We start from the raw sequence: 14,016 nt of genomic DNA, 5'->3' as shown, positions 1-14,016 counted from the left end.
TATATGACAATAATAATCACATGTGTATAATAATAGTAGAAGTGTGACTAATAATAACAGCAATAGTAGGAGGCATCAAGCAGGACCATGACACACCGACCAGGCGTAGCTGCAATTCAAAGGAACCTGCAAGACACAAAGGCTTCGGAGAAGAAGCCGAGTTAGTGATGTGTAATAATAGGACATGAATGTTATCAAATAAAGAACCAACTTTTCAGAATCTGAGAGAGAAGGAGAGAAGGAAAGAGGAGCTCAGTGTATTATAGGAGGTCCCCCGGCCGACTAGGCCTAAGTCAGCCTAACTAGGGGCTGGTACAGGGCAAGCCTGAGCCAGCCCTAACTATAAGCTTTATCAAAGAGGAAAGTCTTAAGTCTAGTCTTAAATGTGGAGACGGTGTCCGCCTCCCTGACCGCAACAGGAAGATGATTCCACAGGAGAGGAGCCTGATAGCTGAAGGCTCTGGCTCCTGATCTACTTTTGGAGACTTTAGTAACCACGAGTAACCGTGCGTTCTCAGAGCGCAGTGTTCTGGTGGGATAATATGGCACTATGAGCTCTCTAAGATATGACAGCACCTGACCATTTAAAGCTTTATAAGCGAGGAGAAGGATTTTACAGGGAGCCAATGCAGACAAGCGGAGAGTAGAAATAAGATCTGTTTTTGTAGTTCCAGCTAGTACGCATGCCACCACATTCTTGATCAGCTGGAGAGTTTTTAAAGACTCAATGGAGTAACCTGATAATAAGGAACTGCAGTAATCCAGCCTCGAGGTAACAAATGCATGGACCAATTTTACTGCATCTTATATTGTTATATCCTTCTGCGGGTTCTCCTACAAAAACCTTGTTACAACTTTTACTTCCTCAAGATAGTCAGGTTTGTTCGTTTTCTTGGAATCTAGTGATTATTTTCCATTACAGATTTAAAGTACTTGTACTTAACTTTTTTGCTAATTTATACTCTGCTGTGTTTATCTAACAACTACAGATACTACTTTGCTGATTTGGTTTTTATACACAGAATGTGACTAATTGTTTGAGATTAAACTACCTGACAGTTTATAAAGCTGTTCAATTTAGCTCCAAAGAAAGCGGCTGAAACATTAAAATGCTTCAAATATCCTAATGAATTAATAAGATCAGTATTGTAATTGTAATTAATAATGATATTACAGTTTGCAGGGGCAATTATGTGTAACGATTGTATTTATCTTTGATACTTTAAGTACCTTTTACTGATAGTACGGCAGTACCTTTAGTTAGGTAAAATGCTAAATGCAGAACTTTCACATGTAACATATATTGTTACATTGTGGCAGCACTCATTTTAATCAGATAAATAATCAAAATACTTCTTCCACCACTGACCACTTGTCACCTCTTGCATAGAGAGATAAAGACTGCTACTACTACTTTAAGATATTTGTCATTTTAAGTCATTCTCAGTGTCAATCCCTTTTTATGATTGTAATCTCACACATTGACAGTCTTTCATCAGCTAATGAAACAGGCTTCCACAAAATGGTAATGTAACTGACGTATGTTGATTAAATCCAAGGCCACTGGTGTGGCAAGTCCTGCACGTAATTAAATTCTTTGTTTAAGATCAAATATTGCAAACATGTTCTGATATCTAATTCTTCAAAGTGGGTGGGAGAGATTCATAAAAAAATTATGGAGGGTACACAATGGCCTTTTGTCAGTTTAAAATTACTGCATCACTCTGTGCACTGCAGGACAAAATGTCAGGCCCATGTATATACAATGTGAAAACGTGTGTGGTGAAGAGGCTACCAAGTGTGACATTTCCCTCATTACTCTGCTGGATTTCCTCCAGCAGGACTCTGAACATGCTGGAAGGTGTTTTCCACTAAGTGTCCAATATGGGTCAAGGTGAATCATCTCTCACCCAGTGCAGTGATGAAGGCTGGTTGGCTGTGGGTGAATTGTAGCATGGCAAAAAGACCCATGTGACTTCAAAGATCCAGGGAAATCTCAGCTGGAAATTGAACTTTATCCTGGATATAGACTGAGCTGTGACAATTTCCCACTTTACACAAACTATGATTTTTTTCAGATACAATGTTCTGGCTTTTTTGTGTGTGTGTGTGTGTGTTGTTGGCGGGGGGGCGGGGGGGCTTTTCTAAGGTACTCACATAAAGTCCTTCCTTTGCTCTTTAAAGTTTCATAATTTGTTTTTTAACTGGCAGAAGGTGCTGTTAAATGATGCATGAGGCAGGAACTTCCCTGCTCTGCCTGTTTATAAGCAGGAGGAAGGTGCCAAACAGCAGTTTGATCTCCACTCACAAATTAAAAGAAACGGTTAAGTGAGCTGTAAGTAACACCAGATTATTGTTGTATATCAGGAAAAACAATCCTTACACCAAGCCAGATGACTGCTGTTCACTTACAGTACTCAGCTTCTGGCTACCAATCTTCTGTGCGACTGGAGGATGAAGTGCAGTGAAAAATGACATTCAGTTGACGCAGATACATTATATATTCTCATACTGTGCCTGTGATTTCATTGTGTTTGTCATTTTAATGTTAATATATATATATATATATATATATATATGTACATGGAGGAGGAGTGGTTGGGTCATACTAATTCAGTTGTTCCTTAGATAATTCACTTATTTATAGTTAAAAAGTAGTAGTCTGCTTAAGTCTTGCTAAAAGTAGTCTCATTTAAACACATTTAGTGTAAAAGTATTGAATCAGCCATAAAATACATAGTGTAGGTGTAGCGGGTTGTACTCTCATGCATTGTGTATAGACGACATGGACAATCATTGACGACTCCGACATATTTTTATTTGGTCACAGCTGGTAGACAAATCGAGTAACATAGGTCAGTTAGCTCCCACAACTCAGCAAGACACAGACACATGCTTCTGTGCTCTGCAGACTGTTCATGCTAACTACCGCATGCTAACCAAAGTTACATCAACATAAAAAAATACTGTTACCTGATAGACAAATCGAGTAACAGTATCAGTTAGCTCCCACGGCTCAGCAAGACGCAGATGACACTGAAATAAAATGACAACATAAATTAAAACACACTGCCTGTAAAACCCGTTAAAATAAATATTACGGAGCTCGGTAAAACTCGACCTACCATGCTTCCATGCTCTGCAGACTGTTGTTCACTAATAGGGCGCACCCGTGAAGCCTGCAGGGGCCCGTCCCCATCACAATACGAAAACAACACACATTGTACAGGCAGGTGAAATATTTATAAATCAAAAGCAGTGTACCTCCAAGGATGACCAAAATAGTTAGTAATGGCAAGTGAGATCATTAAAACATTAACTCCGTTACATAGGTGCAGAATGTAAAGATTTAAGCAAAAATCATAGAAACAAATCCAAGGTTGCTGCATTTCAGCCACATTTCTCAGTCATTTCTCAGACATCTGTTTAACGGAACAGATTTACATCAATTTGAGTCCATGCAGCCCTCTCAGTTGACCATAATAGCTTGTGCTTAAGTCAGGTTTTACGATAACTGCAATCCAAAGGCTCTAGAAGAGTAAAAGAAGAGAGCATTTCTTAATGCAAAATGTTTAATTGTCAAGCTCCCTGCCATCAGGACATTATAACAAGAGTGCTCAAAGCATTGTAAGTTATGGCTGGAGCTGCTGTAGTCACACCTGTGTGTGCTGATAAATATCCAGGATATGCTATCTGTAATGCTTTACAAGATCACATGTCATAATTGCTCTTAAAGAGTATGTATACCCTTGACTTTTGCTTCGTTCCTTCCAGCCTGAACGTTTTCAAAATCCAATGTGCGGGATAAATGTAGCATGTGATGTTCTTGCACACAATATCTGTATTTTTGGAAAAATCGTTCTTATTAACGTCAATAACAAAATGTACATGGTGTAAAGGTTATGAAAATTGTGGTGCTCTGTACATTCAGCAAACATGCTGTTTTGTACTTTAAGGTTCAGACAAGATGCACATTATAATCATTATGTCTTTTTCTCCCTGAGCAGCACATAACAAACTGCAGCACCACTATATAACTTATTATACTTAGAACCTATTTCATTATTTCTCTTTCTTTGATTTGAACTATCTGTAACTCCTTAGTTCAAACTGATAACATAAAGTGAGATGTTTCCAACATAGCCCCAAGATGTTTAGAGACAAACACAAAAAGATCTTCTCAGAGGAAAGATTTGGTGTTAACACATTTTCTAGTTAGAGAAAGAAATAAAGCCGTTTGTTTTCATAGTGGCAGCAATATGCTGCTGTAAAAGCGTTGCCATGTGTTTGTTGCTGACTCTTCAACACTGCATGTCCTGATGATGTAAGACTAAAAGCTTGAACTGACAATTAAAACTTATGCACTGAGACAGTGTTCAGGAGCTCTCTTCTTTTCCATTACTCTTCAAATCTGACTTGTGGACAGACAGTTCCTCCCTGCTGACTGAGGCTGCAGCGAGGGTGAGATGGAGAGCGAGGAAAGCCAGATGTGGATTTTTGTACACGACGCATCAGCTCTTTGCTGTCTAAGATAAAATGCTGATAATGCTGGCGCCCGAGGAGTCGTCGTGGAGTTACATGGCACAAGCATGCAATTGAGAGGTTAGAAGCCCACGTCCACAATGACTGATAGTTTGCTACTCATAATTTTTTTCCACAATCCTTCAGTCATGCAATATAAGAGCCTGGTGACTGTCTTACCACTGTGCCCTTGAGCCAGACCTCCAAACTCCAATAAAAAGTTCCACATGGACAGCAGGAGATGAATGTCTGACAGACAAACAGCCATTACATTGCATACAGAATCTCTCCACCAGACTATAAATACATCGCAGCCTCCCACGGTGGAGCCCAGATTGAGGCAGCGTGCTCCCTGGGGAAAGCCTGCACTTCATCCCATACAGCCTGTCGAACAGCATGTCCCACATCCTGCATGCTCCACTTTGTTTTGATAAAGCAGCCTCAGTGTGTTGTCCCCCTCTCGTCACTTGTTGAACAAGATGACACCTTCGATAAACTGTCAGGCCCTTTTTTGCACACTGTGGCGCGCTGACCTATTGAAGTTGCCACCATGTTAGATTTGGGTGATCAAGGTGTGATTACAGTGGACGCCCACTGTAGGTCAGAGGGTGTGTGTAAATGTGTGTGTGTAAGGGAATGTTGGGAGATAACTGTCAGTGTGTCAGCAGTGCAGGCCTTCCTCTCTAGAAAGATTGCGTTGCTAAGGGAACTGTTGCTAGGATGGCAGTCGCACCTCTCTCTCCTTCTTTATTCTCCCCTCTCTCTGTCTTTTCTCTCTCTCATCCCACGTGTCTATTCAGTGTAATCCTTGTACCTTATATGAGCCAAATGATGCACCCTTACAGCAAACACCTCAGGCTGGAGGAGCAAACTTGGCCTTTAAGTTGCACCTCTCCCTCCAGCTCTGCTTCATGACTCTGATCAGTCTCAGCATACCAGGCACGGCCATGATTACTGCAGGAAATGAGAGATGGAACGTACCATTTCATGCATATTCCAGAAAATGCGAGAGAAAAAAAAAAAAGTACCTGCTTAACAAATTGTGAGTGAAGGGGAATGTGTCAGATTAGACAGCTTACTGCTGAGTCAAACTTCAAGACGTGCCTTTCATTTTGCAGTAAGCCTACCCTTGTAGTAGAGAAGCTGCATCACCATATGGAGGATTCCTCATATACACAACCACACAGCAACAACAACAGTGTATGATAGGATAAGCAACAGCAGCTGCTGTCACTGTTAGTTAAAAAGAGGAAATGGGAGACATAACGTTGTATGCATTTTGTAATGCATGCATTTCTAACTGTAGTTGCAGGCTGGCTGCACAGCTGTCACTTCTGTTCTTTAATGGGTAAAGAAACACAGAGGATCAGTTTCTAAGTTTTCATGCACCCATGTCATTTTATAAAATAGCTGTTCTAAGTCAGTGGTTCCCAACTGGTGGGTCGCAGCCCAAAAGTGGGTAGCAGGTCCATTCTGAATAGAGCTCAAGTGACTTGCAAATGTGTCAGATTTGAAAAAACACAGTTTATTTTTAAGTCCAGTGAATTTGCGGCACAGAGTTTTTAATTTGAAGCACTGATTCCTGCTGTAGATTGAGTGACTAATGGATAGCTACTTGACAGTGACAGCAAACTGGCTCAACGACATGGCCAAACTCAACTATGATGCTAAATATATCAAACTGTGGACCTTGAACCAATAACTAAGGATAAATCTCGACCCTGTGGCTGGACCAGTTGGGAACCCCTGCTCTAAGTTATAACTATGTCTATACATTTATTTAGGGAGGCAAAGGGAACAACTGCCCAGGGTACCGAGGGTCCCCCAAAGGCCATATTTATTGTTTGTCAGCTTTTTTAAAAATGTATTATAATATTCTAATAATTTGATTACCAAATTGTTGATTTGATTACCAAATCAGTATCAGGTAATGATGTGAAAAGTTTCTTGTTTTAACAATTTTTCCACATTTTTACAAGATATTTTCATGTTATCACATCATACAAACATCATGGTACAAAAAACTTTTCTTATTAAAAAAAAAAAAACTTTTCTTAAAATGTTTCATGTTTTATCAGGATAAATAGTATATTCTTAAATTAAGATAAGAAACTAAGTAGAAACTTTCCATGTTCTTATGATGGTTTCTAAGAAAGTCGATCACAAAAAGAAGAGTTTGTTGGGGAAACATTAAGTGAATGTACTGCAGATGACAGCCGCAACCCTCAAACGTCAGCAGGACTTTCAATCAATCAATCAATCAATTAACTGATGTTAATATGTTAGTTAGACATTGGGCCATATAACACCCCGCTGTCACCCCACTCTACTGCTGGTCACACCCACTCCCCCATTTCTCTCTCTCTCTCTGCCCACCACACACACACACACAGAGTCCCTCCCCACCAGCCAGTCGCTTGTGTAGCTGTGATTGCACATTGCAGAGCACAGCACACCTAGACATCCATTCACACCGAGATTCTGCTGCCCCCTCCCTCTCGCACTCTCTCCCTCCACCCCCCATCCCGGCGAGCTGCAGCCTTCCTCCCCGCCTCATCATGAGCCAGTAGCCGCTATCACCACCAGCCTGATGTCGCTTCTCCTCGACGGTGCAGCCCTCCAACTCCGCCGCCCGGAGCCTCCGCAGCAGCAGCGGCGGGGGTAACCGCGCTGCCGACCCCGCGTCCCCGCGCAGGAGAGGCGGCTGACGGGCTGCGGCTGCGGCGGCAAGGGAGTTGCACAGAGGGGAGGGAGGCGCGTCTTCTTTATCGCCGTCTCCCTTTTTCTCCTCTTTTCTTTCTCTCTCTCGCTCTCTTTTTATTTTCTTATTTTTTGGGGGGTGGGGGGTGGGGGGTCGTTTCTCTTCTGGAGATGCTTTCGCCGGGCTGCCGGGGCCGCTGTCATACCGTTTGAAAGAGACAGGCCGGCGAGAGGAGGAGGGGGAGGAGGAGGCAGCGGTGGTGGTGGGGTGGGGTCGGGGTTGCCCTGCCCTGCCCTGGCCGGACTAGCGCTCCTCCAACAGCATGAACCTCCATTCGGGCAGGGCGTCCGTGGCTATGCTGCGGATGATGGGCTGTGCTAACGGGCGCTCTGCTCGGCATCTCCTCCACAGTGACTGCGTGGTGGACGAGAAGACGGTGGTGCTCCAGAAAAAGGAGAATGAGGGATTTGGCTTCGTCCTGCGAGGAGCAAAAGGTAGGATCATGTACTAACTTTTTCTGCTTTTTGTATACTATTTGTCTGTTTCTGTCTCTCTCACCAAATCTACATAAATCTGCACATAAAGCACATGTTCACATTGCAAAATGTTCTCTGCTGCAGTTTTATGTGGTTTATGTGCAGTTTGGCTCATCTTAGATCCACCTTAGAGGCTCAGGTGTGTGAGAATACATGATGAAATGGTGACCCCCCTTCCCCAAGAAGATTTAGGCTACACAAACATGCAAGGAAGTCTTACAATTAAAAATACACTTGCAACCAAGGTGTGACACCCCCCCCCCCCCCCCCCCCCCCAATACCGGGAGAGTGTCAGATAAGTTGTGATGGCATGTGTTGTCAGGGACGCAGCTGACAGTAAAACCACCCAGACTTGTCCACATTGTAATATCCATAGGCCTATGTTTGTAATATGTTCTACCCACCTGCCAGGGCTGACATAAACCTCTGTAATATGACATCACTAGTTTCTTTTCTTGATAGCAAATCTGCTCTTGCTTTATGATTGGTGCGTACCTGCCTCAAAGCTCCACCATCATTTACCTCGTCCCACCACATCATGGATTGTTGTGACACGAGAGGCCTATCCAAGCACTTTGATATTTGACCAGGCCATGAGATTGGCTCTAAAAATAGCCAGTTTGAGCTGCTGCGTTGGTTTCTATGACGATTCTCGCCATGTCATAATCCACGTTGCATTCCACAACTGTGCGGTGCTGTTCGATTGGTCTACGCCATGGTTACTGTGTCGAGAGATAAATTTAGTATATTCATGTTCCCGTTTTTTAAGACATACACACACACACACACACACACACACACACACACACACAGAAAAGGGGGAGGCAGAGACGGAGAGAGGGACTGACATGGAGGGAGAGGAGAGAGGATTTGGCTTGAAAAACAAGAGGAATGTTCTAGTCATTCTGACACACTCTGCTATCACCCCAGGGAACTGACCCAGCCGAGCTTATCCCTGCACGGGGGTGAACGCACACACAAACATGCACTGATGCTCGAGCTGTCACATAAGCTTACATCCTCTTTTGCTCTCTGCCGTTTTTTTTTGCTCCCCATCCATCTCTCTTTCCCTTTCTCCTTCTCTGTCTACATGTCACACATGCAGACAGACACCTAAAGAAACACAGCCATCACAGTCATGTAAATACCCTCATGAAACCCTCTTATGCGCTCGTGGACAGTGTCTTCCAGTAGGAGGATGAGTTATAGGAAGTGTCACTTGTCACCACTGGTTTCTCCCAGCCGCAATATTTTTTTTAACCTTCCTCAGAGCAAGAGAGGGAGGGTGGGCTCAAACCATGTGTGGGGAGAATGCAGAGATAGTACAGTACAGGCTGGATGGTTAACTGTTGTTGAGGAAATCAACCACAGCATTATAAAGATCACTAAATACAAAACAATGTACTGGTGTGCATGTGCTGTGTGAGCACAGTTATCTTTTTTATGTATGCTGCTTTGAAGTGTTCTAAGGGGGATAGTTCAGATTTTTTTGAAGTGGGGTTGTATGGGCTACTTACCCATAGACAGTATATTACATACAGTACATGTCAGTCGGCACGCCCCCAGTTTGGAGAAGCAGGCCAGAGTCTAAAATGGAAGCTAAGCAATGTACTGTGGTGAAAGGGTCAGAAGCAAAACATATTTTAGCCACCTAAAAAAAGTGCCACCTAAAACAGTCAATATCACTTTAAGTGTAAGCTGTATTGAGAGTATTTTCACTGCTCGACATTACTATCAGACAGTGAGTTACAACAGGAAAATTAAGCTCACTTCAAAGCCAGACTCCATTGAGAAAAACGGTAATTTATTATTGCTTTAAACAGGAGCTGCCTGTCTACCACTGCGTCAGTCAGTTTTTATTATGTGCAAGGGTTGGTTCAGTCACACAATAACACAAACTAACTGATTGTGGCAGTGGTGGTGGCTTTGACAAGAGCATAGATGGGGTACTAAAGCTGTCAACATCTTCCCTGTCAGAACGGGCTGTCTGATGATAAGGTAAAGCTGTGAAAATACTCTCAATATAGCACATTCTTAAACTGATTTTTTTGGTGGGCCTTTTTTTATTTGGCTAAAATACACCTTGTTTCTGAACCCTCTACAGCAGACTCCAGCATGCTTCTCCAAACTGGGAAACTGACACCTGTTGTATGCGACACACTGATTATGGATAAGTACCTCATACAACCCCACTTCAAAAAATCCAAACCATCCTGTTAAAGTCAATAACACTGTTTTGTCTTGTGCCTTCCAATTTGAATAACTATATATTTTTTGTCTCCATTATTGTTATCACCTTTCATCTAATCTGTTTAAACCATACAGCTGGGTATCAACTTAAATGTAGCTCTAGCAATGAGTATCAAAAAACTGTCAAGTATGGCCATTCAGAAGCTTTCATTAGATACTTAGTCTCATTTTTTTTATTCTTTCATCAGATAAATCATAATTTTGTACGAAACTATTTTATTTAGGCTGCACTGTATTGAGACAAAATTAAAGGGTAAAACCACCTAAAGTAAGAATATGTTATTTCCCCAGCCTTGGAAAATTCTGTCAATATTTGTGAACATGAGTTACTCTCTCTTAAAGCCAGAAACCAGAGAAGTAAGTCTTAAACTTGTGATGTCACAGGGAATACAGTCTGGAGCTGCTCCTTAGACAATGAATGGGCAGCTGATTTTGTGGACCCACAGAATTTATTTTGTTTGTTTGTTTGTTTTGTTTTTTTTGATACCCAAATGAGCTCTATTCTGTTGTTGAGTTCTCAAGTCCGAATCAGAAACTGTTCCCCATATACCCAGAATACTCTTGTGGTTGCTCTCAGTGTCAGTGTCATCTCTCACCATTATGGAGCAGCTCCAGATTATCCTATGACATCATAAATTGAGTTCTAGCACTCTAGCTGTTGGATTTGTGACAGAGTTGTTCCTGTTTACTAATATTTTTATGTCTTAGACCATAGGAATGACATGTATGAAATTTGAAAATGGGCGTAGAGGTCTTCAAAAATGTATTGTTTTAGTATCGTTACACAAACCAAGGTGCTGAAAATTGTCAAATGATACCAGTTGTATGAGATTTCAGCTCTCATCTGTTGACTGAAAAGTTGTATATGCCTCAAAATGACTTGATTTCATTCAGAAGGGTTATATGTGACATTATGGTTAAACCAGTGTGGGTCTTTGAATGCCAACACTGATGATTTTTCACTAAAACTGCATACTGTCAGTATGTTTTGTCAAATTTCAATTTAATTTCTTTATATATATATTAGGGATGTCCCGATCCAGCTTTTTCACTTCCGATCCGATACCGATATTACAGCCTTGAGTTTTGGCCAATACCGATACCAATCCAATCAAAGCGCGTATTATACATACTCACTTATTTTGTTGTCAGTCATGTTAGAAAAGGTTTGATCAAGCGATATTACTCTAACAAGAACAACTTAATCAGGTTAGTTAGAATGATCCACAACAGCTGGTATTAGAAACTGACCCGTTTATTGCGAACAGGGTTAAATAAACAAACTTTAAACTTGAACATTAACATTAAATAAAAAATATAGCTGGTTTGCTTTGGCTGCTTTGGCCCCTTAATAAATAGAAAATAAATCAACACAAGAAATCTTTAAAATGTCTAACATTGAAATTAAAATAGCAGCAAGACTCCACACACTTGTGCTTTGGCCCCCTAATAAATAAAAAATAGATTAACACCACAAGACATTGTTGACATTTAACAAACAATGCAGCCTTTCCTTTTCAGTTATTTTAGTAGCGTCAGTGCCAGCCTGGTGCTGCTGTTTCCTGTGTGTCTGCATTCTGGCCTGGTGGATTGATAGTAAGTGCTGGAGCGGATCACTGAAATGGACTGCTTAAATCAGGGAGTGCTGGGCTGGCCGGAAAACCTGGATCGGACTCTGTGAAAAACTGGGTCGGAGTTCTGGATCGGCATTTTTCCATGCAGTCCGATCCGATGCCGATGCACATTTTTTGCTAATATCGGCGGCCGATATCGATCCGAACATCGGATCGGGACATCCCTAATATATATACTCATGTATATGCAAAATAATTCCTTTTAGTAAGTAAATTTTCCCCAAAGTCTCTTATTATTAAGGGGAAACCACGAGAAACAACAATAAAACTTAGGAAAATGTTGGAAAACATGCTTGTTTAGCATCATACCCAGATTAAGATAAGATTTATATCTACTTTATCCCAGTGAGTTTCTCTGTGTTAAAACTAGCACCACTATCTTAGCCTAAAGACTGGAAGCAAGAGGAGACAGTTAGTATCCATTAAGAGTAAAACAACACCAAAAATAGCCTTAAGCAACCGTCTTATTTGCACATTGTATATTGTCACTAATACTTCTAAAAGTCACCTTTTGTTCAGTTTTGACAGTCAGCAAAGCTGGACTGTTCAGATGCTAAGCAGGTCCAGCTGGGGTTAGTCAGGAAATAACTGCAGCATTTAAACTGATGCTGCACTCTGTCAGTGTTGCAACAGGAAAAACCTCAGTGAATCTGACTTGAGAGCATTCAGGCATTAATTATGACGGTCTTGCATTGCTAACCGTGGAGTTACACCATAGCTGTATTTAGAGAGTGACACCATATAAACAGGCAAAATTAGCTATTGTGTTGCATATTTGTAGCAGTTCATTAACAAGTGAAAGTGAGAAAGAAACAATCTGTGTCTTATTTATTTTTAATTAGCTGTACTGAATGTATTAGAGTTCATATTAGACTTTATATAGATTTAACTGCAAGTGGTGACGGTTTTGCAGCCACTTGTTTTGTCGTTAGTTTGTATTGTTGTTGTTTGTATTTTTATTTCTTTTTGCCAAATGGGAAATGTTGGTACAAAAAATTCCTGATATCTCCAATTCAGAATTTCAGCCAGAAAGCTGACAGGAAGGTTTTTTAAACCCCTGTTATAACAGTCTGTGAAATATGACATGAACATAGCTTTTCTTAAAACCATTTCCATGTGTGAAATGTGGATGATATGAGCTGTTGGAGGGACCACACTCAAAAACACAATCCACTGGTTCAAATTAAAACAATCAAGATAACAATTTGCATGCATCCTTTTAAGTAGTTCAGATTCTGGCATTATTGAGTAAATCCTATGAGTTTTTTTTAAAAACTGACAGTCTCAATTAGTTAGTCAGTCAGTTAGTACAACCAACATGATTTGCTTTGACCCTGAAAAACTTAATTAATTTGAACCAACCTAATGTTTATCCAAAAGTTGTGTTGATATTTAGTGGCCAAACTATTTTATCTAAGATGTTCTAAATTATTTGTTTTAATTGCATCGTATACAAAATATGTCAAATTCATTTTTGATTTTGACCAGTTTGTTAGAAGAAGTTGTCAACTGACTAACACATGTTAATGAAACACACTACATTTTTAATGCTGAAAAACTTATTTATCATAAGTATTATCCACTAACCCCATGAATCATTTCTTTCCCCCTGCTTCAACCCTTTGTGCTAAGCTAGGTTAAACATATTCAAGCTATGTCTTGGTCATTGACACATAGAGAAGAACTTGATATCAACAGGCTGTAACGGCAGACATTTTGACTTAACATGAGTTGCACTGATTGCATGTGTTAGGGGTAAATGGAATGCAGTCATCAGTAATGTTAGTGATTACACCTGAGCCAGTCAAAATGTGTTCCTATAAAATTAAACTGACCTTGCATTGTTTCATTGTCAAATCTTTCACTCATTATTTTGTTTTGTGTGTATTACTGTGCTTCATTTTGCTTTCCCTATAACCCTTTCCACCCTTTGCCCTTCCTTGCTGTGCAGCGGATACGCCCATTGAGGAGTTTACTCCCACACCTGCCTTCCCCGCCCTGCAGTACCTGGAGTCTGTGGATGAGGGAGGAGTGGCATGGCAGGCGGGGCTCAGGACGGGGGACTTCCTCATCGAGGTAAGAGCTGTTCCATTTTTCATATCTATTTTTGCGGAACCTGCAGCTGTAATTATGAGTGATAGAACCTGGTCCTGCATGGTCAGGCAAACGATGACTCTGAGATTTTTGCTCTTGCAAGAATTGAAAGAAAACTGCCTGTGCTTATTAACACTGGTAAAACATGTTGGCTTTGGTTTCTGGTTCAGGTCATTGTTGTTGGATTCTACCTTTGCACTCCTGGTTGTTTGCATGTTGGTAATGCAACTATTATGCTCATGTTGCACTACGTCATTCTGGGTAAAGGAGTCAGAGGTAA

General features: G+C 41.1%; 1 protein-coding gene across 5 annotated transcripts in view; it reads left to right on the top strand.

Moving 5' to 3' along the window:
- The window catches only part of shank2a (SH3 and multiple ankyrin repeat domains 2a), a 443,207-nt gene that overhangs the window by 356,269 nt on the left and 72,922 nt on the right, over positions 1–14,016 (top strand). For all 5 annotated transcript variants that reach the window (XM_078162170.1, XM_078162166.1, XM_078162159.1 and 2 more), the window contains 2 exons: positions 7,634–7,716; positions 13,594–13,718. In XM_078162170.1, the coding sequence (XP_078018296.1) occupies positions 7,634–7,716; positions 13,594–13,718 (208 nt within the window). The remainder of the gene's footprint in view (positions 1–7,633; positions 7,717–13,593; positions 13,719–14,016) is intronic.

The sequence above is a fragment of the Epinephelus lanceolatus genome, chromosome 2 (genome assembly GCF_041903045.1).
Source record: "Epinephelus lanceolatus isolate andai-2023 chromosome 2, ASM4190304v1, whole genome shotgun sequence".
Classification (NCBI taxonomy): Eukaryota; Metazoa; Chordata; class Actinopteri; order Perciformes; family Serranidae; genus Epinephelus; species Epinephelus lanceolatus.
This window is presented reverse-complemented; position numbering and strand designations above follow the sequence as displayed.